Source organism: Cucurbita pepo, chromosome LG17, assembly GCF_002806865.2.
Source record: "Cucurbita pepo subsp. pepo cultivar mu-cu-16 chromosome LG17, ASM280686v2, whole genome shotgun sequence".
NCBI lineage: Eukaryota > Viridiplantae > Streptophyta > Magnoliopsida > Cucurbitales > Cucurbitaceae > Cucurbita > Cucurbita pepo.
Genome location: NC_036654.1, coordinates 6,532,374 through 6,558,412, shown reverse-complemented (window position 1 = coordinate 6,558,412; position 26,039 = coordinate 6,532,374). Strand labels below are relative to the sequence as shown.

The 26,039-nt window shown below is 37.0% G+C and overlaps 4 protein-coding genes across 4 annotated transcripts; 1 reads left to right on the top strand and 3 right to left on the bottom strand.

The window, feature by feature from the left end:
- Positions 1–4: 4 nt before the first annotated feature.
- LOC111778963 (basic 7S globulin 2-like) lies at positions 5–1,414 on the bottom strand. Its single transcript, XM_023658978.1, has one exon. The coding sequence runs from the start codon at positions 1,400–1,402 to the stop codon at positions 50–52; it is 1,353 nt and encodes a 450-aa protein (XP_023514746.1). The 5' UTR covers positions 1,403–1,414; the 3' UTR covers positions 5–49.
- Positions 1,415–4,159: 2,745 nt separating this feature from the next.
- Positions 4,160–7,518, bottom strand: LOC111779218 (R3H domain-containing protein 4-like). The gene is made up of 7 exons (XM_023659315.1): positions 7,176–7,518; positions 6,939–7,006; positions 6,476–6,584; positions 5,724–5,806; positions 5,260–5,418; positions 4,920–5,021; positions 4,160–4,522 (listed from the first exon to the last, which is right to left on the bottom strand). Exons 1-7 carry the CDS (start codon positions 7,246–7,248, stop codon positions 4,370–4,372), a joined length of 747 nt encoding a protein of 248 aa, XP_023515083.1. The 5' UTR covers positions 7,249–7,518; the 3' UTR covers positions 4,160–4,369.
- A 2,591-nt stretch (positions 7,519–10,109) lies between these two features.
- Positions 10,110–11,509, top strand: LOC111779083 (adenylate isopentenyltransferase 3, chloroplastic-like). The gene is made up of 2 exons (XM_023659142.1): positions 10,110–10,266; positions 10,353–11,509. The coding sequence occupies exon 2, from the start codon at positions 10,361–10,363 to the stop codon at positions 11,351–11,353; it is 993 nt and encodes a 330-aa protein (XP_023514910.1). The 5' UTR covers positions 10,110–10,266; positions 10,353–10,360; the 3' UTR covers positions 11,354–11,509.
- A 2,095-nt stretch (positions 11,510–13,604) lies between these two features.
- LOC111778206 (protein HUA2-LIKE 2-like) lies at positions 13,605–25,518 on the bottom strand. Its single transcript, XM_023657896.1, has 12 exons — positions 25,102–25,518; positions 24,338–24,414; positions 18,893–21,007; positions 17,830–18,265; positions 16,467–16,575; positions 16,246–16,358; positions 15,962–16,149; positions 15,399–15,858; positions 14,814–15,309; positions 14,511–14,690; positions 14,298–14,350; positions 13,605–14,218 (listed from the first exon to the last, which is right to left on the bottom strand). The coding sequence occupies exons 1-11, from the start codon at positions 25,222–25,224 to the stop codon at positions 14,325–14,327; spliced, it is 4,323 nt and encodes a 1,440-aa protein (XP_023513664.1). The 5' UTR covers positions 25,225–25,518; the 3' UTR covers positions 13,605–14,218; positions 14,298–14,324.
- Positions 25,519–26,039: the final 521 nt, after the last annotated feature.

Genomic DNA, 26,039 nt, shown 5'->3' with positions numbered 1-26,039 from the left:
TCGATTTGGGTTTATTTTATTTTAGTGGCTATTATCCACTAACATATTATTATAACAAATTGTCGGAAGAACTGAAGTTGAACTTAGAACACGAAGTCCCTTGCAGCAACGCCGACGAAGTAAACCCAAATCTATGCTTTTCAAGATCGAACTGCAACAAATGATCCTCCATTTGCAGACCTCCGATCACGATCGGCGTCCTCGGGAACTCCCCGCCATTAACATATCCTAAGCACCACAAATCCACTCCCAGCTTCTTAATCCTCACCATCGAATTCCTTCCCCCCAATTTCCACACCACTTTCCCCTTCTCCATTTCCAAATACACCACCGGCGCCCTCGGTCCCGCCGCCGTCATCGCAACGCTGCTCCCCTCAAAGCACACGCCGAACGGCTCCACCGCATTCGCCAACGTGAAGTTCAACATAGCCGCTTCCTTCATAAACGCCGTCGCGAATGCTCTGTAAATAGAGCTCTCGAGCAGAGCGTAGGTAGTGGAGGTGCTGATCTTCGCTCCGCCGCGGCCGTGAACTGGCTCAAACTGCAACAAGGAAGTGTTGAATCGCACCGCCTCGTTGTTGATTCTGATGGCGGAGAGTCCAATGTAATACTCGTAAGACGGCAACCAATTCGTGTAGATTGAGCCGCTTTGGGGATTGAAGAGCAATGGAGTGTAAATTAGGGATTTGGAGAGATCAACATTGGGGGAAAATACGTACGGTCCTTTAGATCCGATAAACGCTACACCAGATCCTAATCTCGTTCCCGATAAACAAATCGCGAAGATTCTAGGGCTATTGAATTTCGCACTAATCGTCAACGGAATCGATTCGTTCGCACGGCCGAGCGCCGCCAGGCCAATTACATTCCGAGCAAGTCCTCGGAGGAAATTTGTCTTCACACAGGCAAACGGCATGTTAGAAATTCGACGGAGTAAGCCGGAACGGGAACCGTCGGTGGTGGACAGAGCAAGAACATCGGTGACTACATTCTCGGAATCCGTGAGCTTCGGGTTAAGGTAATCAACGTATTCGTCTCGAATCGAGGGTTTCTCGGGGTAGACGTCGGAGAAAATGGCGTCGTTAGCGCAGATTGACGTTGGGGCTTGGATACAGGAGCTGCAAACGCGGTGGTTGAAAGAATCGGAGAGAGGAGAATTGCATTTGACGAGACGGTAAGAGGAAGAGTTATAGTGGTTGTAGCAGTCGATCCAGGAGAAGGCGCCGCCGAGATCGAGGTGGAGATTGGCCGGACGGAGGGGAGTTTTAACGTGGACGGAGATGGAGTAGAGGCCGGAGTTGTGATCTTTGTGAATGGGAGCGATAAAGGCTGTTTGGAGAGAGAGAAATGGAAAGGGAAGGAGAGAGAAAGTGAAGAACACGAAGAACAGAGGCGTCGCCATTTTTTTTGCAGTCCAAAGCTTGCATTTCAGTCTTTCAAACCAAGTTCCTTTTTATAGCAAAAAATATATATATACATATATATATATATATAAATAAATATTTAATAAATCCTCAAATTTTTCTAAAAATTAGATATTAAATTAAAAAAAAAAAAGTGAATTTTGTAGAATTCATTAAAAAATATAAAAAATAATTAAACATAAATGGAAAAAATGGAATCGAAACAATAATAAAAACGTCCTTATCGACTCATGGCCTTCACAGAAACGCCTACATTCATATATGGGTGCCTTATATTTACCTAAAATAAAAGTATCACGCGACATGAGTATGTAAATAAGTAGCCTTTAGGGTCAAGAATTGCAATCATGGTGGAACCTATCATGACCTTGATCTCTACTTTCAAGTCGGGTCATATTAGATGTGCAATACTTCTCTACACACGGCTCACACACGATCATATAAACTCTCAGGCAAGCTCATATATATACCCACTTAACCCGACCTTCAGCTAGCGTATGCTCACGCTGTCGAAAAAACCGCTAAGAGAAAGGAGTGCGCATGTATCATAGTGTAAATAATATCGTAGTGTAGGCGTGATTTTAAAAAATGGAAAGAAAATGCAAATAAGGCACTTATTAATTATTACGTATGCAGTTGTCACAATTCAGTTGATAGATAAATAAAATAAATAAATAAATAAATATAAAGGATAAAATCATCATTGATAGATAAATAAATATATGTGGGATACAACTCATGCGTAACGCATGGCCACCAAAAATATTATTATATGATTTTATAATTATAAAAATCAAAATTAGATAATGGTGTGTATAAAAAAGAAAAGAGAAAATAAATAAATACATAAATAAAAGGACAAATCTTTTTTTTCTAAAAATATATATTTTTATTTTATGTTCTTTGCTTTTAGAAAATTAATTTTGTTTAAAAAACTTATTTTTTTTTTCAACTTATTCTAAGTAAATAATAATAATAATAATAATAATAATAAATATACCAATTTAAACATAGCTTAGCCGATCATAATCAAAACAATAAAAAATAAGAAATACATTATATATATATTTATTGTGTTTGGCCCATTTTTCCATTAACTTTCTAATTATGATCTCTTTGAATGCCCCCAACAAGTAGTGTAAAAGTGCTCGGTTTAAAAAGAAAGGGCAAAAATGTCAAAAGGGCAAAAATGGAAAAAAAAAATACAATATCATTTTTTATTTTTAAATTTATATGCTTTTATACTTTCAAGTACTTTAATAAAGTTTAAGATGGTTTAAATAATAATATTATTTATATACGATTTATTTATATATTAGGTTAATAGAAACTAAATTTATTTTTAAAAAATTAAAAGTATAGCGATTAAAATGTTAAATAATAGATAGGCTAAAATAATATAAATTATTAAGACGAATCTAAAATTAAAATATAGTGTCACGTTTTTATTAAATAAATGCATAATAGTGTCACCTTTCACACTTTTTAAAAAATGTGTTAAAATTATTGTTATTAATATTATATTCACATGAGTTATATTTTTTTAAAAAATATTTCATTAATTTCTTGACATGTAAAAATATTAATATGTTGGATGAAAATATAAATTATTTTAAATTGGTTTCTGTTGTGACATATTTTATATTTATATGTCAATAAGATTTGAATGAAAAAATAATAATTTGAGATTCAAGATTAATTATTTGATTAATATAATATTATTGTGATTAATTATTTGACTTCGAGATTTGCATTCATTGTCGAGTTTTAATTTTTAATAAATATAATACTTGTTCGATAGTTAAACGTCATCTTTTTTTTTTAGTGTTAATTTAAATCTTGTCTTCGATTTGTTGTGTTAGATTGATATGGTCGATATGGTCTTCTTCCATGGTTAAGGACAACAAGGATCTTTTATGAGTACAACTCAAATGAAGAAGAGAACTGATATGAATTTAAGTGCTGGACAAGGGTGCTGCTTTGCCCTGCAAAGCTCTCGACCCCACCAAATACTAGGATGATTTAGGAAGGTGGAAGCAGATCATGACCTAGTTCGAATTAACTCGTGCCAAAACTTGATCATAATCTCTAAATCGCAACTAAAGTCGAAGATCTCTGATTGTTTTGAAAGTTTGAGATAGGAGTCCTAAATATTTTGGTAAAAAAACTTGTTCTTATGACTTGAAGAGGTCTTTGAATAGCCATTGAGTTGTGCATCTATGAATATGTGGCCAATAGCACCCGGTGACATAATCATGAGTGACACCTAATGCTATAGAACAACGACGATCACTTCATTAGCCTTCAGACTTGTCAACAATAGACTGTGAGATCCCACATCAATTGAAGGGAGGAATGAAACGCGGGACCCTGAAGAAGGGTGGATTGTGAGATCCTACCTCTGTTGGAGAAGGGAACAACAAAACATTTTTGACAAGGATGTGAAAAGATCTCCTTCGCACACGTTTTAAAAACTTTGAGGAGAAGTCCGAAAGGGAAAACCCAAAGATGACAATATTTGATAGCGGTAGACTTAGGCCGTTACAAATGATATAAGAGCCAAACACCAGACAGTGCGTTAGCGAGGACACTGAACCTCGAAGGGGGGTGAATTGTGAGATCCCATATCAGTTGGAGAAGAGAACAAAACATTTTTTTTATAAAAGTGTGAAAACATCTCCCTAACGGATCCACATATACATTTAAAAAACCCTGAGAAGATCGAAAAGAAAAGATCAAAGAGAACAATATCCGTTAATTTACAGGTATTTCCCTGTTCAAATGATATATAAACGGCACAATTAAGCTAATTTACAGTACACGCCAGTCCAGTAGCAGGATTTAAGCAACATCTGTACAGTACCAAACGTCTAAATAATTTAATGCTTATTGTAATGAACATCAATGAAAAAGCCTATCAAGTTTATTCACCTAATGGATTGAAGTTACCATGTTCCTTCTTTGGACATCTTAAGAAAATGGGTCAGAGTTATATTTGGGATCTCAACCATGGCCTTTTTCTTCCTTGTTATCCGAGTCATCTTCGTACTGCCAGCGCCCTTCGACTCGGGAACAGTTGCAGAATCCAGATTGTAGAACTACCAAAAAAAACGATTCGTATGATGCCAAGAAAATGTTTGCCAAATAGAAGATGAATAAAGAACGAACAGCTTCTCGTGGTTATAAATCTACGATTTACCAAATATTCGGTTCGTTTTTATATTTCATCCTGTATACATTAGAATCATTTCAGGTCAGATAAGTCCTTTTTACCAAATATTCGGTTCGTTTTTATATTTCATCCTGTATACATTAGAATCATTTCAGGTCAGATAAGTCCTACGATTTACCAAATATTCGGTTCGTTTTTATATTTCATCCTGTATACATTAGAATCATTTCAGGTCAGATAAGTTGCAACGAATCATGTTTGTGTGAACTGCTTTGTAATTTCATGATTAAGCCATTTTTTCAAATTGAACACAAAGGGAATACCTCACAAACTCCATGCAGCAATAATCTGTGGAAAGGATCTTGAACCCGCAAAGTTAGGACGTCTTGATTACTAGAGTCTGAGATGAATGATCGTATGCATTCCTGAAGAAATAAAATGCAGACCAAGTTATTAAGTTAAGTTGTAACAGCACAAACCCACCGCTAGCAGATATTGTCCTCTTTGGATTTTTCCTTTCGGGCTTCTCCTCAAAGATTTTAAAACGTGTCTGGTAGAAAGAGGTTTCCACACCCTTATAAGGAATGCTTCGTTCTCCTCCCCAACCGTCTAGACTTGGTGAACAACCAACATTCTGACCAGAGTTCTCCTACGAAAACATACCTCAAAACTCTCAACAAGCCCTGGAAGAAAACTACGACGAAGTGCCTCTCTTGTTCGACTCTCTATTCTGCGCCAGGCATTCAAGAAAGCCATTTTGTCAGCATCGATATGACCCTTTTTCCTAGCGGATGAGTTCTCCAAGACTCCAATGAGCTTAGCCTAAAAAGAAGATCATATGACCCTTTAATTTCAAATGCACATCACCCAGGCCCTTCTTTGGGTGAACATAACCAACAAAAATTTTTGGACAAGAGCAGCCCTTAGGTTATTTTACTTCCTGTAGCTGCACTTCCCTTTTAAACAATTGGGAGAGCCTTTTGTAATCACCAAGGATGTTCTATCCTTTTTGTAAATGTCGTATATCAATGAAATTGTTTCTTATAAAAAAACACGAGAAATGTTTAACTCTATTGAAGTTAAAAAGATAAAAATTATAATGGTGACATGAAAGCCAAAAAAAAAACCTCTTTATCCATGTCAATACTCCTGAATTTGTCCCAGTCTTCTGCGTTAGTCATGGAGAACGTTGTGGGCCGTACATCATCACCTGCAAATTAATCTCAAACCATGATGAATCCTTTCGCCAGAGTGAGGAACTTCTAGGCTCAAATAAAAGGATCAATAAAAATCAGCATAGGAGAGATGATAGCAGATATAGCCATTACCTCTAAGAGTTAGCAATAAATCCACTAAATATGGGGAAAAAAAAATGTCTTGCACAAATCAACTCAGAATAACATCAAAAAGAAAATAACCAAGAACCGCATACGACAGTTAAATAAGCATAATGAAAAATGCAAAATCTCGATTACTAAACATGGCTAACAGGCTACTAAAATTCTTACTGGCGCTGATTCTTATAACCTATCGACTGGCAAATTTCAAAATACCACTAGTTAAAATAAATGACTAGAACACTTTCCAGGAGCTAATCATCCAAAAATATCTAGTTCATACCACTTTCCCAGTAATCTTATGATTGAAAGTGTATGATCGAAAGGTTCTGGTGGTCTTTTAAGACAGGAGTTACGAACTTTCCTTGGTTGTAATGAACTAACGGATAGTTCCATTTTGTACTTTGAATCCTATAATGTAAGATGACACGAAGTGATGGAAAAACGACTCTAATTTCAAAAATATTAAGTATCTATATCACAGAAGTAACTCTCATCACAACTTGCATAATATGGAAAGATTCTTTAGATGCATTATATACCCCAAGGCGGTGGAGCAAACAAGCCTCTAATTTCTTCGGCATTCAAACGAGGAACAAGCTCCATTAAAAGTCGATCGTTTAACCATCTGCGAGACTTCCTATTAGTAACCTGATAATAAGAGAGCTATCATCAGTATCACACAGGTAGAATTCCAACTTCCAATTAGAGTATAGATCGCAAATGCTAGACACAACTTTGCCACATGAAAACTACTCCAAATGAATCTGCAAAGGAGACCATATTTTGGCATGGAAAACAATCCATAAATTTTGGTAATATTTCTTCCTTAAGTAACCATATAAATGAACTACCAATATCCCAATTCAGAAGTAAACTTCCAGTTCATCCAAAGCACATTGCAAAAGGATTATGTTGCATTAACAAAGCTAAAGACAAGTGAGCAGTTCACAGAACAGTCCTGAGGGAAGTAATTAAGCTCTAAGAAGATCATTCATAACCGACCTTTCCAGTCAAGCTCTCCAGAAATTCAATCTTTTTCTCGATGGACATACCCCGAGAATTCTCATCGCCTGTGAAATTACTCCAATAAGACAGTCAGAGAGAAACATAAATCGATAGAGAAAAATTTTAAGAAATCGTATCATCGAAGCAGAAAATTATTCAAATGTGTATTACTAAATCTAAATAAAGGATCGTTTATTAATCGGCAAATGCTATTATAATTAGAAGAAGAAGTACCTTTAATTGGATCGCTGAGAGGGGAAAAGGTGAAACGATTCTGTTCTTGGTTAAGAACATCAGTGGACGCCATGATTGGAGCAGAAACTGAGAATCCAATCGAAGCGCAACTTGTACTTTTAGGCCGTGTCGGATGGGATGGAAATTTCTATTTTGGAGGCTGATTCGCGCTGGATGAACCGACGGAAAAAGGAGAATCGGAGAAGGATGAAGATGAGGGAGATCAAAAAAGTAGGGCAAAATCGAATCGAAAGCTTGAAAATGGAGGAACAATCAAACAGAGGCCCTAGAAATTGAAAGAGGAACAGAGAGAGGGATTAGATTCGGAAGAATATTCTGTTTCAGATAGGATTGAAATTGAGAGACGTCTTTCTCCGCCGCTCACCGCCACCGAGGCCGATTCCTGAAATGACAGAAATGCCCTTCAGACGGCAACAGAATGGCAGACCCGACCCGACCCGACCGTCATCACGGTCGTGATCCGACCAATTTTGACGATGTTTTTAGGGGATAACGTGACTTGGTATTCTTACTAAATTAACCTTCCGTACAAGATAAGTGTTTGAAAAAAAAAAAAATTAATTAATTAATTATTTACATAAATAAAATAAAAACAATAATATATAATTTTATTATATTTACCAAATTTTAATTTAAATAGAAATGAAGATTTTTATATTCTCGAATGAAAATTTCATTTAATTTTTCGTATCGAAAAGTGTGAGATCCCATATCAGTCAGAGGGGGAACGGGTAATTCCTTATAAGGGTGTGAAAACCTCTCCTTAATAGCCACGTTTTAAAATCGTGAGACTGACGACAATATGTAACGGGTCAAAGCAGACAATATCTATTCACAGTCGACTTAGACGATTAAAATAATAATAATAATAATAAATTAAAGTTTTCCGATCAAAATGATTAATGAAAAAGTAATTAAATTGATAGTTGCATTATATTTTGCTTTATTGAAAGTATTTATGATGAGTAATTTTCTTTTAAAGTCATATTCATATCTCTTTATGTTAATTTCATTGACATTTGATGTATAAATTTCATAAAGTTAATGGAAAAATGAGAAGATTTAAATTAAGATCCTTCTTTTGAATTAATTGTTCTCGAGGTAGTTAGAATTTGGCCCGTCAGTTCATAATGAACCTGACCTAACCATAAAATACTGGGTTGAGTTGGTTCTAGTTGTTCGAGTAATTTATTCAAAATTTTATTTTCAATGTTCTAATTATTTATGTTAAAACGTTGAATTAAGATTTGCAATTCAATTTCAGTATGAGTTAAGTTGAATTGATCGAGTTTTTCGAGTTATTAGATCTTTTGTACCCCGACCTACTTATCATAACGTGGCAGCATCCTAATAATCGTTCAATTAACGTTGAAATCTCTCGAGATTCACATTGCTCCTATTGAAAAAGAGGGTTACGACTCATATCCCTATGATACTTTAGTTTGGTGAATGTGTTCCCATTGATAGCGACGACGAGTATCATATCCAAACACTCTCCTGATTAAGAAAAACTTAAAAGAATTGAAGGTTATTACGAGTATCTTCCTTTCAGTGGCACGATCATAACAACTTCAAAGTTAAACGTGAGCCGTTCTATATTGGATAACCTCTCGAGAATTTTCTTAGAAAACATGCGAGTGATGACAAAATATGTTGAAATGACTCGTGTTGGCTTGTGGGAATAGTTTTTACTCTTAAAATCGAGAGGTAAATAGCGTGACGATGTTACAGCGAAATGTCGAGGTTATTAGTTATCGAATTCGGATTTCGATTAAGATTATATCTTAATAGAGAAATAATTTAAAATATAGTTTAAATTGCCCTTTTTGAATATGTTATGGAAGAACCATATCTACACAACACATATCATGGGTTATATCAAAGCAACAACTTGGCCAAGGGAATCAAATTGTGTCTTACACTAAAAAAAAAAACGATCGTTGTCACGCATCGTACGTTGAAAGGACTAAAATTTTTCTTCAATTATCACAATTATACGGCTAAAATTATCTGATTACGAATTTGAAGTGACTTTTCCCAATGATCATTCGATTCTAAACCGATCAAAATCAAATATAACTATTGGGTTTTTAGTGTGTTATAGTTGTAATTAATATGACAAACGAGAAAATTCCAAAGGTCTAAAATTAGCTGTACATCATCAAAATATTAGGTTAATAATCAGCTTGATCATTGTACTTTAACAATTTTAATAGGTCCGTAAACTTTCGATTCTACGTATAATGTCATAGATATACCTGACCTACTCGACTTTTACGATCGAACTGAATTGTAACAGTCCAAACCCACCACTAGCAGATATTGTCCGCTTCAGCCCGTTACGTATTGTGGTCCAAACCCACCTCTAAGTTTTAAAACATGTCTACTGGGGAAAGGTTTACACACCCTTAAAGAATATTTCGTTCACCTTTCCAACCAATGTGGGACTTCACAATCCACTGCCTTTGAGATCCTAGCGTCATCGCTAACATATCGCTCGGTGTCTTGCTTTGATACTATTTGTAACATCCTAAGTTCACCTTTAGTAGATATTGTTTGTTTTGACCCGTTGCGTTTAAAAATCTACTAGACTTTTTTTCGAACTAAACTTGTGATTTAATCAAAACCCGTGCAGAAAATATTGTAATCAGTTCAAAGATCGAAAATGGTGGCATTTAAAAACTCAATATTCGAAAGTTAAAAAGGAGAAAAAGTCATATATTCTTATGCAAATTTGCCGTTACTCTACCGCATATAGCTCTATCAAATCAATCATTCCAAGTGCCTTTATGAGTTTTATATTAATTATTATCGTAAAAAATAATAAGCTGTTGTTCAAGATATGATAGCCACTCCACAAATGAGTATCATCTTCAAAGATTTTGAGTACACATTTGAATATCAAGTCTATAAAAGGCATACCCCTCCTTGACCCATAACACATTGCAAATTCTACTCATTTTACTTCAAAACTTTCAAGAGAAAGAGAGATTTAAACACTAAATTTGCCCTTAAAAACTTCTTTTTCTGCTCCAAGAACACGTTTTTTTTTATCAAATTCTCTCAAAAGGTGATGCTTCTCTCTCTATATGTTCATATTTTTTCTATTTTGTTTGATATTTTTTTGATTTTGTTTGATAAATCATGAAATATTAGGGTTCATCATGAATGTGTCTACCATGTTCATGAGCCAACAAATCACTCAACAACCATTGATAAATCTTCCCCCTCGAAGAATTAACACCAACCCTTTCTTCAACGTTAGGAAGCTCGAAAAGGAGAAGGTGGTGATTGTGATTGGCGCCACTGGAACGGGAAAATCTCGACTTTCGATCGATATTGCTACCCGATTTCCGTCGGAAGTCATCAATTCTGACAAAATGCAAGTCTACGACGGTCTGGATATAATAACAAATAAGGTCACTAAACAAGAACAACGCGGTGTGCCTCATCACTTACTTGGAATTATTGATCCTTTCTCTGACTTCTCGGCTACCAACTTCTCTGATATGGCTATGCTTTCTTTGGACACTATTCTCGGCCGTGACCGTCTCCCAATCATTGCTGGTGGCTCGAATTCTTACGTTGAAGCTTTAATTGACTCGAACTTTCAATCGAAATATGAATGTTGCTTCCTTTGGGTGGATGTGTCAATGCCAGTACTTCATTCCTTTGTATCCAAACGAGTTGACAAGATGGTAGCAAATGGGATGGTCGACGAGGCCGAAGAATTCTTCGATCCGGCTGGTGATTATTCTCGTGGGATCAAAAGGGCAATTGGGGTTCCCGAATTCGACTCGTATTTTCGATACAGATCGTTATTAAACGACGAAACTCAAGAGAAACTTTTGCAAGAAGCCATATCAAAAGTAAAGAAGTACACATGCAAGCTAGCATCGAGGCAAATGGGGAAGATCCAACGGCTGAGAAACATCAAGGGGTGGAAGATACACCGGTTGGATGCGACCGAGGCCTTTAAAAAACAAGGGAAAGAAGCCGAAGAAGAATGGAACAAGCTCGTTACAGTGCCTAGCACGACGATAATCGACCAGTTTCTTCACTCGAACGTCATCACCACAAAAGTCCCGACGAATTTAGCGACCCTCCTCGGCCTGCCGAGGAAGAGAAGTGCAGCCATTGCAGCTGCAACTCCTTGAACAATGAAGCCAAGAAAATGGTGCACATGGAACAAATTTTGAAGGGACTTTCAATGCTATAAGATCAAATATTGGACGGTCAAGATTAAAAGGGAATATATACATTACAAAAGCTAAATCATTTAGAGATGGTTCTATATTGTGTGTATTTTATTTATCATTTTTCTCTATAATATCATAAATAATGAAATTTTGTTCTTATTAACGATCGTTTCTTGATTTTTCTCTCGAAATTATTCATACCCATCTACGACCATTTGATCGAGATCGAGTAGCTATAACAGATTCATTTAGAGATCGGAATCCTGTTTCGAGTACACCTATTTTAGTAGCAACTGTTCTAAAGTCGGTAAGTCTAGTTCAAAAGCAACTTTACTTGATATGTCCCCATCAATGTGCTTTGTGATGAAATTGTCATCTAGTACCCATGTTGCTAAAGTCGATTTTAGAAATTAGGTGTCTAGAATGAAACACGCAAATCTCTTCTTTATGACACCAGTGCATTTGAGTTTGTTAAGCAGTTAATAAATATTGTTTGTTTTGGCCCGTTACGTTATCGTTGTCAACCTCATGGTTTTAAAACGCATCTATTAGGGAGACGTTTCTACACCCTTATAAGAAATGTTTTGTTCCCCTCTTCAAGTGATGAGAGACCTCACAATCCACTCCCTTGGGGCCCAACGTCCTCGCTGGCACGTCGCCCGGTGTCTGGCTATGATACCATTTGTAACAGTCTGAGACCATTGCTAGTAGATATTATCTGCTATGACCAGTTATGTGTCGTCAAAACAAAACAAAACAAAAAAAAAAAAAAAAAAAAAACCTTCACATCCTAATCTACCCCTTAAATGATATTGGGAAGAATCTAGTCTTGATTGCCTACATTAAAAAAAAATCTTTGTTTGATTGACACCTTTGTCCTAATCTACTCTCTTTTTAACTTTTTAACTAACGAGACACATTGAATGAAGTCATGTTTCAAATCATTTTCACCCGCTCATTAGTTCAAAAGAAATGTAAACAAGATACTTATTAAAATTAAAATCAAAACTTCGAAGGACACACTCGAGATATTAAGGTCAATAGACTATGTATATCAACGTCTTAGTTGAACTTTGAAGCACAAAGAAGACGACATAATGCATGACATTGAACTATGAGATCTCGCATCGATTGGAGAGGAACGAAACATTCTTTACAAGGGTGTGAAAACCTCTCCTTATAATATACGCGTTTTTAAAACGGTGAAGTTGACAACAATTCGTAACGAATTAAAATAGACAAGATATACTGCTTTAAGTTCTTCAAAGAAAAATATCCCCGAGTCAATAACATAACAAAGCAAATAAACAAAATAACAGTGAGATTATAGAGTTTAGAATTAACCCCGAGTCGTGTTCGATCCACCAATTTATGGTCGAGTTGAGTTGACTAAAATACAGCAATTCAATTCTTGTTCGACTATTATACTTCACAACATAGTGGGTAAATAGTTCTATCTTGCATATTGGAACATATGCACCCGAATGACTTTTTAAACCCAAACTAAACCTCGAACCTCATGTTTGGTCCAACGAGTCCAATTTCTAATACATTGTGCAACGGTTCTCTTTGCCTTACATTCGTGTCGGTCTTATACATATGGTGCGATATCAAAGTACTTAAAAGCCAAATTGGCTAGTGTAGCATCGTATAGCATTGTTTCTGGTTTTTCAATGTCTTGCAGATACTGTTCGTTTCGGCTACCTCGCCCCGTAAGAGGACTTGATACCCGAATTCCCTAACCCGCCTCAATCATCTAATTCTTCTTCCCTCAAAAAAACAAACATTTGGGACTACTTTTCTTCGTTTTTGAAGCTTGATAAGAACTTCAAAGATATATGGAAACTAATACAAGTAATAAAGAGCAAACATGCTTCATTTCTCAAACAAAACAGAACAAAAGGCTAATAATATCATTAGGTAGTAAAATGTTGTCACCAATCCAGCAAAACAATTACAAGGCAGCAGTAAAAAGGTTAAAAGCTCATCAAAACCCACATTTCACACAGCAGAAACTTAATCTCAAACCCCAAGAACAAACAAACAAAAACAAAGAGAATTCTCTCTTCAGATTCCCTTTTGAAATCAACTTTAGTCTTAAACAATACCAGCAGGTTCTTTATTCAAACTTCTAGGGAAATAATTTTATCCATCTTCTATGTAAAAATAGCTATTATTAGATCATAACGACCACTCGGATGCTCTCAGATGCTTGCAGACATGAAGAGGAAGATCTATATATATAAATGAATATACAAAAGTTGCGATGGAGAGCCACCGTGTAACTTTAATGTTGAACAAGATGTAGCTGCTAATATAAGTACCTTACATTATGTTGTGAGTTAAGAAGATTTCAAATGGACAAGGAGAAGAGGAGGAGAAAACAGAGGTGTCGAGAAGCACCGTTACGAGTTCTTTCTTAATGGATGAGCTGACCGTTACTTTGCTCGAGAGAAAGCAAGGGAAAATATCCAAGAGTTCTTCCATAACTAAGGCATGGGGATGAGGAGACAGACTGCCTGATAAGGTAAAGAGGTATGAATCCTTTTAACAACTGCCCTTGTATATTGGCAAACTACCCAGTGAAGGCCTTTCCAACTGATAAGTTATGCTAAAAAAATTGGGGACTCGAGCGTGTGTTCTAAATTAAAAGAAAATCGGAAAAACTGCATAAACAGCCTAAATAATTACAGTTCTCAACCATCTCTACAGGATGATATATTACCTATGTACACCCATCGGCACACGTGGATTCCGATCTCACATGCACCCTTGAAGAACCGTGTCGACATCTTAAGGAGTAAGCTAAAAAATCGTTTCTACCTGCAACACCCAATGGTTTATGCAGTTAGCTTAAGCTTAAAAAATAATAATAATAATAAACTTTATGACCATTAGGTACCATTTCTAGTAATTAGATTATGTTTCTTCATCTTGGTCGCCAAAAGCTAGGTCCTGAAATACAAAAAAGAACAAATGAACAAAGAGTACATTCATCTTAATGGCTTTTTATGCATCAGCAGTGATACCATTCATGTCAAATGGCATCAAAATTATATGATATGCTTTGATTTATGTATAGATGAAAAGAACGGCTATAAAATTAGTCAGTCACCTCTATTTGAAACACGCACGGGACCTTCATAAGGTTGTCTATAAGGCATAGAGTTTCTACTGTTTATATCTCGAGAGGGAAATCTCCAGCGCTGGCTATGTACTCTTGTCGGTTCACATGGAGTTCCACCGCAAGAAGCAGGACCGTAGGATGTTCTTGCTCTATCGTGATAGCGAGAACCTATATTAAAAAAAGACAGAGGGAGTCAACATTAAAATGTTGCAACAAAGTTAAAAAAGATACCACGACTACAAATTTTACATATCTCTCGTATTGGTCGGTCAAATATGCTACAAACTTTACCGTAGAAAGGTCGCGGAATCCTCCAGCTCTCATGTGGCTCATAGGAGTAATGTCTCATTCTTTCATGGTCATTGTAGAAGCTTTCGCCATCCGTATCTTCAGCATAGCGAAATCTACTTGAGTAAGAAGTGGGTGCGTCCTCCCATCGAGGCTTCATGCGGTGGTCTCCGTGGACATAGGTAAACTGATCTTGTGGTGGAGGATGGGGTGGTCTTAAGGGGTAAGCCTTGTTAGGCAATGCAGTAGAATCATCACGCTGGCCATTATTCAATACTCTAGCAGGGATATTGCTGAAGGAACGAGGAGTACATTCGGGCATCTTCATCTGAAGATCTCTGCGCTCTGATGCGGGGTAGTGAACCGCATCACTTGTTCTTTGAGTAATCCCAGATGCATTTGATGAGGCAGGATAATGTACCGCATCACTTTTTCTTGGAGTCGTCCCAGATGCATTTGATGATTGAACGACTGGTTGCATCGAATTACCTCGAACATTCTGCATGATATAAACCATAGGGGAAAGAAATAGAAAAATTTAAGTAGAATGAAAAGCAGAATAAATGAAGCAAAAGAACAGGTGCTAACATTTGTCTCCATATAGGAGCGCCTCAACTCAAAATCGCTGGCACATGAATCACTCCTGGAGAATGGAGGAGGCAAAGGCGGAGGCTGGGGAGGAGGGGACGATGGAAGTGGTGGGCATGACGGCGGCACATCCTGAGGTAGCGGAGGAGCTATAGGTAGAGGAAAATGCTGCTCGAACTTTTCATGCACAGCCTCAACGACATTTACAACTACGGAATTAGAGGAACTCATTTCAACTTCACAAGGGGGAGCAACATCTTCCATTTCAAGCTCACCATCAACATCTTCCAGAATATGCCTACGCTTCTCCGTTACAGGAACAGTCTCAAGTTCTTCACAAGCTTGAGGTGTATGTTCAGGAGTAACAGCCTCAAAACTTCCTCCATCAGAATCACTTCCCTCATCTTCGTCCTTGAGCATTCGAGGCATGCAGAAACCAGGAATTTGAAAGCTTGAATTGCTACAATTCGTAAAAATTATCAATGAACCCATTCTAGAAGTTAAAGGTTATTTAAATGAAAAGACTATTTTCTTATAGGTAAAAAGAACCAATATATTCAAACCTTCCATATTCATCAACAAGCATGCCCTCCATTTCCCTGAGAGGATCATCCAATGACCTCTCTGTTCTAGATGAACGCCGAGAGTAGGCACCACTGGAGGATGAGCTACTGAGTGAATCCAGTTCTCGGATATGATGACGAATTATTGATTCTGGAAGGACCCCTCTCTGTGACCAAAGTCTTAAAACCTGTGGCAGACAATGAATGGTGAGTAAGCCAAAATATCGATATTGAAAGAAGAGATGGAACGAAATATCATTCCAAGTACTTAGGATTATTGAAACCTTAATGCACTGTTTACGATTTTCCTGTGCACCGATTCCAGGAGGAGCAACAGCAGACAGGAGCCGTGAGAGCACCAACTGGATGGCCGGTGGATAAATATCTGCAACATTGCCTGTAGCATTCACAAACATCTTCATATAAAGTTTAGAAGAAAAAATCTTCATTAAAACATAACATTATAATACTGCCAGAAGAGAATTAAGGTCATCAAATGACTTGCCTTTTAGATTTTGAGAGCTTTGCGTGATTGAATCGATAAGAAAGAACAGGTCCAACTTTTTATGTAAGCTTGATTCCATGTCCAGAGTCCGAGTGAGTACTTCAACCACCTAGAGAGAATTTCGATTCAAATAATGAAAAAAAACCTCAAATAATAACTAAAAGTTGAGAAAAGAAATTATTCAATAATGCCCAATAACGCAGCATCTGAAATTTCCAACATAGTTCAATTTACTCACTGAACAGGGATCAGAAGATGCAGTCGTTTTCCGTAACATTTCTAGAAAATATGGTGGCAGAAAGAAAAACGAAGTCATAATCTTTTGACAAGTAATATGCTCTTATTCTTACTTTTTCAGAAAGTCTAGTAAGATTGGATTGTAAGATGGTAACTATGACCAGTTATCACATCATGTAATAGATTTTTGTCGGTGTCCGTTTTCTGATATCATGCAAGCTTTTTCATTACAATATGGAGAAGTTATCCTCCAAGACTAAAGTAGTCATTATTCGTAAAAAGAAGGATTTGTTTCTTTCAAGAACACAGCACAGTGGGCAGAGATACACTAGTAACGTTCAAAACCAATTATAAAGATGCAGAGGCTAGAGAACCTGCAAGAGAACCATGATAGAACCTATAATCGAAACCAGGCTAAGGGTACGTAATGTTGTATCATCATATGATTACTTGTTACAGTGCGGAATGCAGTTTTCATCTTCATATCTCAGCACTTATTTAAATTGAAATCCATGTAGCAGACACTGTTTTGAGCAAAGCATTGGTGTTGGACATGTGTCAATCTCGGACACACTGGACATACAATACACTTAGCATTCAGTACAGGGCACTTTTGTAGGAACAAGGAAGAAAAGATAAGAAATCTTAAATAGAAAGACAGTTATTAAGTCAAAAGTAGTTCATAAATCAAGGAACTAAGCTGCACACATGAACTAAAGAGGGAGAAAAAAGCCTGATGTAAACAAAACTATAAAAAAACAAATAGATTTCACCAAATAAAACGTAATTGTGTAGCATGAGGTGATAATGATGCTCAAGAAGCAAGTTCAGTTCTAATTAGAAAGACTTGAGAACACTGACTTAGTTTCATTTTTGAAAAATATACATCATGGAGAATGGTAAATCACTTGTAATCCAATTTTTTTAATAAAAAAAGCTCATTTAAAACATGTTCTGACAACAATTGCAGTAGTGCCAGTGTCCCTTGAAATTCAGGCTCTCCTCTCGAAAAAGGGAGATGCGAAATGGTTAGATAAATCTTCTCGCTTGCAAATTACAATTAGGAATGAAAAGGCATACAACTAGCAAGTGAAGCAACAAGAATCCAGAAAATAAATTATAATACCTTGGGGCCAACACCAAACTTCGCACATTCAATAGCTGCACGTGTCGCTCGACCAATGCTATCTTTAGTCCTAGTCAAGTTCCCAAGCATGGATTCGAAGGATGAAAGAGCAGCATGCGCTTCAACATTCTTGCCCACAGGCTTTAACTTTAGAGTCACTGCAGATTCAAATTTAACTTCCTCGAAAAGGGCACCCAAACTTTTCTTGTGAGATAACCTAATGTGAGGACTACAACTGCTACTATTTACTAGAAGATGATGCCTAACTGAAATAGCGATAGGATCAACAGAATCCATTGCAAGAGAACAGCCTGTGCCTACAACAGACGAACTGGACCTTTCTTCTGATGCATCCTTTGCAACAACATGATCACTAGAAAAGGGAGATGTTTGGTTGTTAACCAAATCTCGACCGTTAACCTCTTTCACATCAAGCCTATGACAAGAATAAAACAAGTATTTAGAAAAGACCGCGCAGAAGAATCATCCAATTTAAATTATGAAAAACTGAATTGTTAACCAAACATGGTCCCTAAAACACTCTTGTTATATATTTAATGAGTTTAATTATAAAGGCTACAGTGAACAACGGATGCAGTTTAACTATAGGCCCAAAGAAAGAGACTGAAGAATTTTTCAATCTATAACTGGAATTTTATGTGCCAATTGACAAGGAAATATAAAATTTACTCTTTGGATCATTTTCATATAAACATAAAAGATGAATGGTGAAAAACCTGTCAATACACAAATTTTCAGCATCATTTCTACTTTATTTTATTAGCATTTATATATCAAGAAATTTTCATCCTCTCAATCTTATATCTGTTCAATGTATTCCCCACAAATGATTGATGTATAATGAAGAAAACTACCATCAGGAATGGGCAAGGGAGAAGCTTAAAATGACTTTTAATCTCTGAAGCAGAGACGGTGATGGGGAAGAAGAACGAAAAGTTTAAACAATCCATGGGTTAAAGAGAAAAGTATAAGGAGAATTTCAAGTTTAATTATATTAAAATTTCTGTGAAGCAAGGCAGTATAAACACATAAGTATGCTTACATGTTCTCTTCACAATTATCAGCAGGTGCAAGCTTCGGGGACTTAGCTACCGTGATACCATCTGCACCACACTTCACTTCATCAGATCCATTCTGATGTGAAAGATGAGCAATATCATTGGGACCAGTAACAAGTCCACAGCCCATCCTACAGTTCTCTGAAGATTCCAAATGCTCATCAGGATTTTCAGATCTAACAATATGTGGAGCAGCAACATCAGTGTTTCCTTCGTCATCCAGAGGAAGCAACTTATCCACTTCACAACAATTAGATCTGACATCTGCCGGTTCTCTAGAAGGAGACTCCTTTTCCACACTATTAATTTGAACTTCCGTTCTATCTGAATGACAGCCTACACGTGAATCACAATGATCTGCATCATCAATATGTTTTACCCCACCCTCCAGTAGGATGTAATCCTTGGAATCCTGTTGATTTGGTAAATTTTGATCTGCTTGATGACCACAGTCTACTTTTACAGGTGTTTTGTCATTTGCCTCAGTGATCATGTCATTCGCACTGGTAGAAAATCCTTGATCATCCACTTCAGAGGGGTCATCATGAAATTTTCTACTATGCAGCCCTAAGCAATTGCCTTCTTTGATTTCCGTCCGGAAATGAGAGGAACTACATGTAGAAGTTGTGATGCAACCATTCGTAGAAGTTCGCATGGATACAGTGGCTTCAGCAGCAGCCTTATCTTCTTCGGCCACATTAGCTGACATGGCCTCCAAAGCACGATGGAGGCGTTTTGATGGTGGTAAAACAGATTCACCATCAACTGAGGAACAAAATGATTGGTCTTTCTTAAAATTGCAAAGCTGAGACCAATTTGCAGAGACTTGAGTGCAAACCTTAGAAGGTGACGTGTAATTCGGAACATCATTTACTGCATCCAAGCCTCTATAAATACTACCATTGGAAGAATTTGAATAATTGGTGACTTTCCCAGCAAGATTGATAGCTATTACTTCCTTTTGGTTCTGTTCTTCTGTATCTGAATGTCTTTTACATTCTTCTGAAGATGATAATTTGCTCATCCGAACTCTCGCTCGTTTCACTAAAGGAAGATGTTCATCCCCATCTTCTTTGGAACATCTTTCTGCCCCCTTTTCACAATCATTTTGTGAACATTGATTAGAGTGATCCACCACAGCCTCCAAAATCTCCTCCTTGCCTTGAGCATCACCATTATCTTCAGATGCATCATTCATCACTCGTTTTCTGATTGGCTTCCTTTTCTTCTTGATGACTACAGCCTTTATATGGAGATCAAGTCCTTTGCCAAACTCAACATCTCTCTCCAAACACTCCACAGCAGTCTCAGAGTTCTCAAATTTACACCCAGAATCAATAGTGCTGCATTCATTCAGGCTATAGGTATCAGAGTCGGCTGTAACAATTTCAGAAACATTATCTTCAATGCTAACATTTGAAATCAAAGGTTCTGAAGTTGCATCATCGCAGTCAGATTCACCAGGTGATTTTCTGTTTCGCTTATTTCGTCTCTGTAACTCTTCAGGAATGTTATTGGCCACTATGTTCCCATTATTAGATGGGATTGCCAGGTGCTGTAACCTGCGCGACTCCACCCTAGATGAGCTTCTAGATCTCTGAACAGATACATTTCTCTTTGTGATAGAGCTTTTTAATTTTGATCCTCCAGAACTTTTCCTTGAAGAGGTACTAGCAGGAAAGGGTTGCTCGGAAAGAGCAGCATCAGTAGCTTCATCCCGCAAGGCCTCTTTATCAAGCAAAGAACTACCTTGTGCACTATCCAATACAAATTTTATAGGTAGAGCCGGATCACTTGTGTCTCTAGAAGAAAGTGAATTATTTGACTGCAGATTGTTACTATTTGCTACAGGAGCTTCTGTTTCATCTTTTGATTCAACATTGGCAGATGAATCTACAACACTACCCCCATTTACTCGAGCTACATCATCAGATGAGATAATCTCATCATTGTTATCACATTCTTTTAACTTCTCATGACATTCAATGATTTCCTGTACAGCACGAACAAAATCTGCTCCCTTTCCTTGACGTTTAACCAAAAGAGATTGCTTCTTCTCTTCAGTAAATTCTTCAACATCAGCAGGGTTACAAAAAGCTCTGCAAGAAATATTGATGAGAACAACATAAGTTTCCAGGTTACCCATGTCCAACTTGTAAGAGCAACCAGGGAAAAGGGCACAAAAAAAAATCCAATAAATATTGATACTATAATTCTAAGTAGAAGAACAACACTTTCTACCGTGAGTCCGTTAGGCTACAGAGATTTTGGAAATCTAGGGTGGTTGGTTCTGAACCCATAAATCTCTATAGAATCGAATACAGTTTCATTGCCCCAATTTAAATGTTACTGCGAATGTTCATGCGCCAAAGAGCTTGTGATTCCCGAGAATACAATCACGCCTTTTTAAGAACTTTTGGCAAAAAGCCAAGCTTTCACTAAAAAAAGATGAAAGAATGTACAAGAGCATTAAAAAACAAACTCAACAAAAAGGAGTCCCACAAACAACCTACCGAAAGGAGCTTCAATCGAATAAAATTAAACCAAGATCATAATAGCCTAGTCGGCATCACCACCTCAGTCTCTCGAACGCCATCACATGATCTCTTCACCCCTCTAAAAATTCTACAATTACTATCAATCCCCACGCCCTTTTAGGAATTGGCACCACACTCCTCTCCCAGAAGTTTACCAACCCTAAACCTCCCAAACCCAATAATGTAGACACCACCTTCCAGTTAACTAAGATAATAGTCCAACAGCCAATAATTTTTTTTATAAGAGACAATTTCATCCATGATTGAAATTTAAAAAGAGATGTATTATCCCCAGTATTTACAAAAGATCTTCCCAATTTTCAATGAGAGAGGTATAACTATAGAAAGTAAAAATATTAGACAATCTACACCAAGATATAGCTTGGTAAACAACCTTGCCGAATAGTTTTGTGTAGGTCTGTGTCTTTTTTGCAAATATTCTCTGATATCTTTCTTTCTACAGATTCCAAAAGAAAGCCATGATGAGGTTTTTCCATAGTAGGGCTTTTGCATTCTTGAAAGGGTGGTATGTTAAGGTCATACCAAAAGATCCTTTACCTCCCTAGGAAATGTGAGATGCCATTCGAATATATTGAGAATCGTTGTCCATAAATTCTGAGCATATGTGCATTGCATAAACAATTGGCTTTGTGATTCATTTTCTTTCTTGCATAATGGACACCAATTTAGAGAAAGAGTGATGAAAGGAATTCTTTTTTTTTTTTTTTTTTTAGATTTTCATTTGTGCTACGCACAATGGCTTTATGCGCTATTTTCTAAAGGAAGAACTTCACCTTTTTAGGCTGATGTCCTTTCCATACTGTCTTTGCTAGCGTGCGATTCATTGCTTCTACTTTTTCCCCCATGTCCATCATCAGAATTTGGTAAAAAAAAGACCCCGTTAGCACTGGGGAGCCAAATCAGTGAGTCTGCTTTGTTTGAAAATACCACAGAGGCAAGGTCAAGGCTTAATTCGGCCCATTATGTTGCTTCATTATCCTTTAAATTCCTACCAAGCTTCAGGTCCCAAAATTTGTTGACAACATTCTACGTTTCTTTGATCATGGCTTTTTTGCTATGAGAGAGCCTGTAAAGAAGTGGATACCTCATGGCTAGCGTGGTGTTTCAACCCATGGGTCGGTCCAAACTAATGTGCTTTCTCCATCACCCACCTTATGGCAAGTTCGGTTGGTCATGAGGTTTTGATGTTTCTTTATTTACTTCCAAGACCCTTTTGTAGAATGAGAGGTGATTTGATGTAGAATNAGTCCATGCAATTAAAACATGTAGTAGCCTTTTTTAGAAACCTATCCTTTCAACTTTAATATTTTGATTCAATGAAAAGTATAGCTCCATAAATATCCTCCCTTAAGAATATAACTAAATTGGAGCAACATAAAATAGAAAGAGAGAAAGAGAAGGGCCACTACAAACACCCTGAGCAAATCCAACTTAATAATATTCCATTATCCTAGAAGAATGTCAAGAATGCGAAGGCACTGTAATCTTTAAAACAAAGTACCTCCCGTAGCCTCTTTCAAAGTGAAAGGAGTATAGGTGAAACCTATATCACCCTACTGCCAATAGGCTGCCTATCAAAACAGTCAATGAATGGCTTAGGAACACATAAAGGAGAAAAAGAATGGAATCACTCACCCCAAGTTTATACTCCCCAAAACAGCATGTCCATCATCTGTAACCAGTGAGAAGATCGAGCTCAAAAGACTCTTCAAACTAAACTTCCTNATTATATTTAGCCTTTATAAGATTTCTCCACAGGATCTTTTCTTCATTATGATATCTCCATATCCATTTGGCGAGGAGAGCTTTGTTGTTCTTCCTTACCGAGGAAGACCGAGGCCTCCCTTTTATGTTGGGAGGTTTATAATATTCCATCAAACAAGGTGTTGGCCATCTTTCCACAAGTAGTTTCTGAATAATCTTTCTATATCCGCGGCTACTTTTTGTGGCTTTTCAAATAGAGACATGTAGTATGTGGGGATGTTGGATAATGTGGCTTGTATTAGGGTGAGTCTTTGACCATTTGAAGTATAACATGATGACCATGTGTGACAACCTTCTTCCTATGTTTTCAATAATAATCTTCCAGAAGGAAAAGGATTTGTGGTTTCCTTTTAGAGGTAGTCCTTGGTACATATTCGGCCATTCTCCCTTTTTACAAACATATATGCTAGGAAATTCTTCAATAATCTTTGTGCTAATATTGATGCCCTTGATCTCTTTTTTTTTTTTTTTTTNGAGAAAAAGAATGGAATCACTCACCCCAAGTTTATACTCCCCAAAACAGCATGTCCATCATCTGTAACCAGTGAGAAGATCGAGCTCAAAAGACTCTTCAAACTAAACTTCCTACGAAAAACTTGCTACAAATTACAATCTCCTTATTTAAGCCCTCTACACTCCTAACTTCTACATCAAACTCATCTCCTCCTACTAACAACTCCGATTCCCCCTTGAGGTAATTTTTCGTTCTCTTATCCTTAATAACCTATGCTTGTTTTGTTAACTTCAATCTCCTGACACATTAGTTAATTGATCCAAACCTTGTAAAAAAACCATTAATATAAGCTGCAACCTTATGTTTGCTTGTATCAGTAATATGTATGAGCTCCATCACGAGAAAGTGAAAGGTGAACGTAGATTATTTGATGGTGAACAAATGAAAAGGGTCACTTATTAGAAACTTGCAAGCAAGTATGAATAGCAAGAAACCGAAAAGCATATATGGTGAGGCCAACAAACAAACACGGTGATTCAGCAACTTCCCAGAAATATTTAATTTCAAATGATAGCAGAGTTATAAAGATTTGTTCTATAATCAAAATAACATTCCAAAGAAATTTGGGTCAGAAGTATCGAAAATGAACTCACATTTGCTGGGTTCCAAAGAAATAGACAAGAACTTTCTTCCAATCAGCTGAGTAACCCCATTTCTCTGGCTCGCTCACCTGTCATCAAAATGAGCTTGCTGAGTGCATTTAAATTGTACATGAAAACACAAAATCCACCATCTTTTCTATCTTATCTTAACCACTAGAAATGGACAGAGAGATTAGTTGACATTTGATCCATAAATATTGACAACAAAGAGTCAACACTGAAATTAGCAACACGAAAGTGCTTGTTCTAGTAGTGAATTCACAGTAAGGAATCATATAATTGTTCCTCTTGCAACATCTTCTTCATGTTTGTTGCCTTGTGGGTCAATTTTAAATCGCAACAATAATTAGTACATCCACCATTTTCCAGCCGCAAAAAGATTAATAGTCAAAAAAAAAAAAAAAAAACCCAAATTTCCAGATCGTGTACATGTTATTCGGTTTCACGATCGTTAACCCGTCCAAATCTTCATAGCCCACAGTACCGTCGTTTTCCCTAAAACTTTGAACTAGAATTTCCAAAGTTTCTGAATTTATCTATGAAAACCTATATCAAATATCCATAAAGTTACAATATTTTCTCAATCAGAACAACCAAAATCTAGCTAAGCTATCTCCAACGCTGTGCCAGACCACTAATCCTCTCAAAAGGCAAATACCCCTAAAAACATGCAATCCCAAACCCTTACTAAAGCACAAAAGAAACCACTACCCCATCCAAATACAAGAATCAAAGTTCAACAAACTCAACCATACCGTAGCAGGCCAAGCAGGGAATCCTTTCACTTTCGCCAGCACAAGATCCCCAACTTTCCATTGCCGGCGCAAGGCGGCAGCCACAGCGGCTTTGCCGGCGCCCTTTCTTCGACTCGGCGCCATAGCCACACCCAGAAAGGGCTTCGATTGAACAAAGAAACCCCACTATTTCAACTCAATTGGAAGCACAAAGCCACCAATTAGCAGAAATCGCCCGACGAATTGGAAGTTGTTACACCGACAAAAGAACTTCAAGTAATTAACAGACATTGGAAACCAAAACCAGTCGGATAAAGAAGATTCCAGCGACCGAAACACGAAGTGAGAACAAAAATGGAGAACGAAAGGCAACAAAAAAAAAACCCTAAAATTCCACAGCAAGAGAGAGAAAACAAAGAAAAAAACAGACTGCAGAGTTTTTTTTATTTTTCTCTCTTCTTTTCTGTGGAAGGAGCGTTTTCACACAGGGAGATATGGAGCTTGGTTAAGTGAGCGGAATACTAAAATACGCCGCGCGTAAAATAAGAAATTATCTCACATTTCATTCTAACATGCGCTTTTTTATGAATTATTATCTTACTTTTTTATACTATGTAAATAACACATGACCCACCAAACCAATCATTCGGCTCCGGCCCATACTTCCCAGGTTTCGGTGGGCCGGTCCACAAACGGTCCGGTCGACTTTTCTTATCACAACTCTCATTTTATCAAATTGATTCAACGGAACAAATTTTCACAGTTATCGTCATCGTTGAATTCCCTTCATGTCGTAAATGTTCGTATTTATGTGTTTAATATTTATTCGTCAAACTTGATATAGACAAGGAATTAGTTTCGAAATAATTTTAAAACAGATCGTTCTTCACCTAAATAATAAATGTTTCTAGTAGGCAATGAACAATCCAAACATGATACGACAGTCAAAACTTTTATTA

Excerpts from the sequence above, each read along its gene's own strand:
- LOC111778963 (XM_023658978.1), bottom strand. The coding sequence starts at position 1,402 with ATGGCGACGCCTCTGTTCTTCGTGTTCTTCACTTTCTCTCTCCTTCCC.
- LOC111779218 (XM_023659315.1), bottom strand. The coding sequence starts at position 7,248 with ATGGCGTCCACTGATGTTCTTAACCAAGAACAGAATCGTTTCACCTTT. Across the intron at positions 5,807-6,475 it reads GTTTGCTCCACCGCCTTGGG|GTGATGATGTACGGCCCACA; the intron begins GTATATAATGCA and ends ATTAATTTGCAG. Across the intron at positions 4,523-4,919 it reads TGCTGCATGGAGTTTGTGAG|TTCTACAATCTGGATTCTGC; the intron begins GTATTCCCTTTG and ends TTTTTTTGGTAG.
- LOC111779083 (XM_023659142.1), top strand. The coding sequence starts at position 10,361 with ATGAATGTGTCTACCATGTTCATGAGCCAACAAATCACTCAACAACCA.
- LOC111778206 (XM_023657896.1), bottom strand. The coding sequence starts at position 25,224 with ATGGCGCCGAGTCGAAGAAAGGGCGCCGGCAAAGCCGCTGTGGCTGCC. Across the intron at positions 16,576-17,829 it reads AGTTTGGTGTTGGCCCCAAG|GTGGTTGAAGTACTCACTCG; the intron begins GTATTATAATTT and ends AATTCTCTCTAG. Across the intron at positions 14,351-14,510 it reads CGTGCGTGTTTCAAATAGAG|GACCTAGCTTTTGGCGACCA; the intron begins GTGACTGACTAA and ends TTTGTATTTCAG.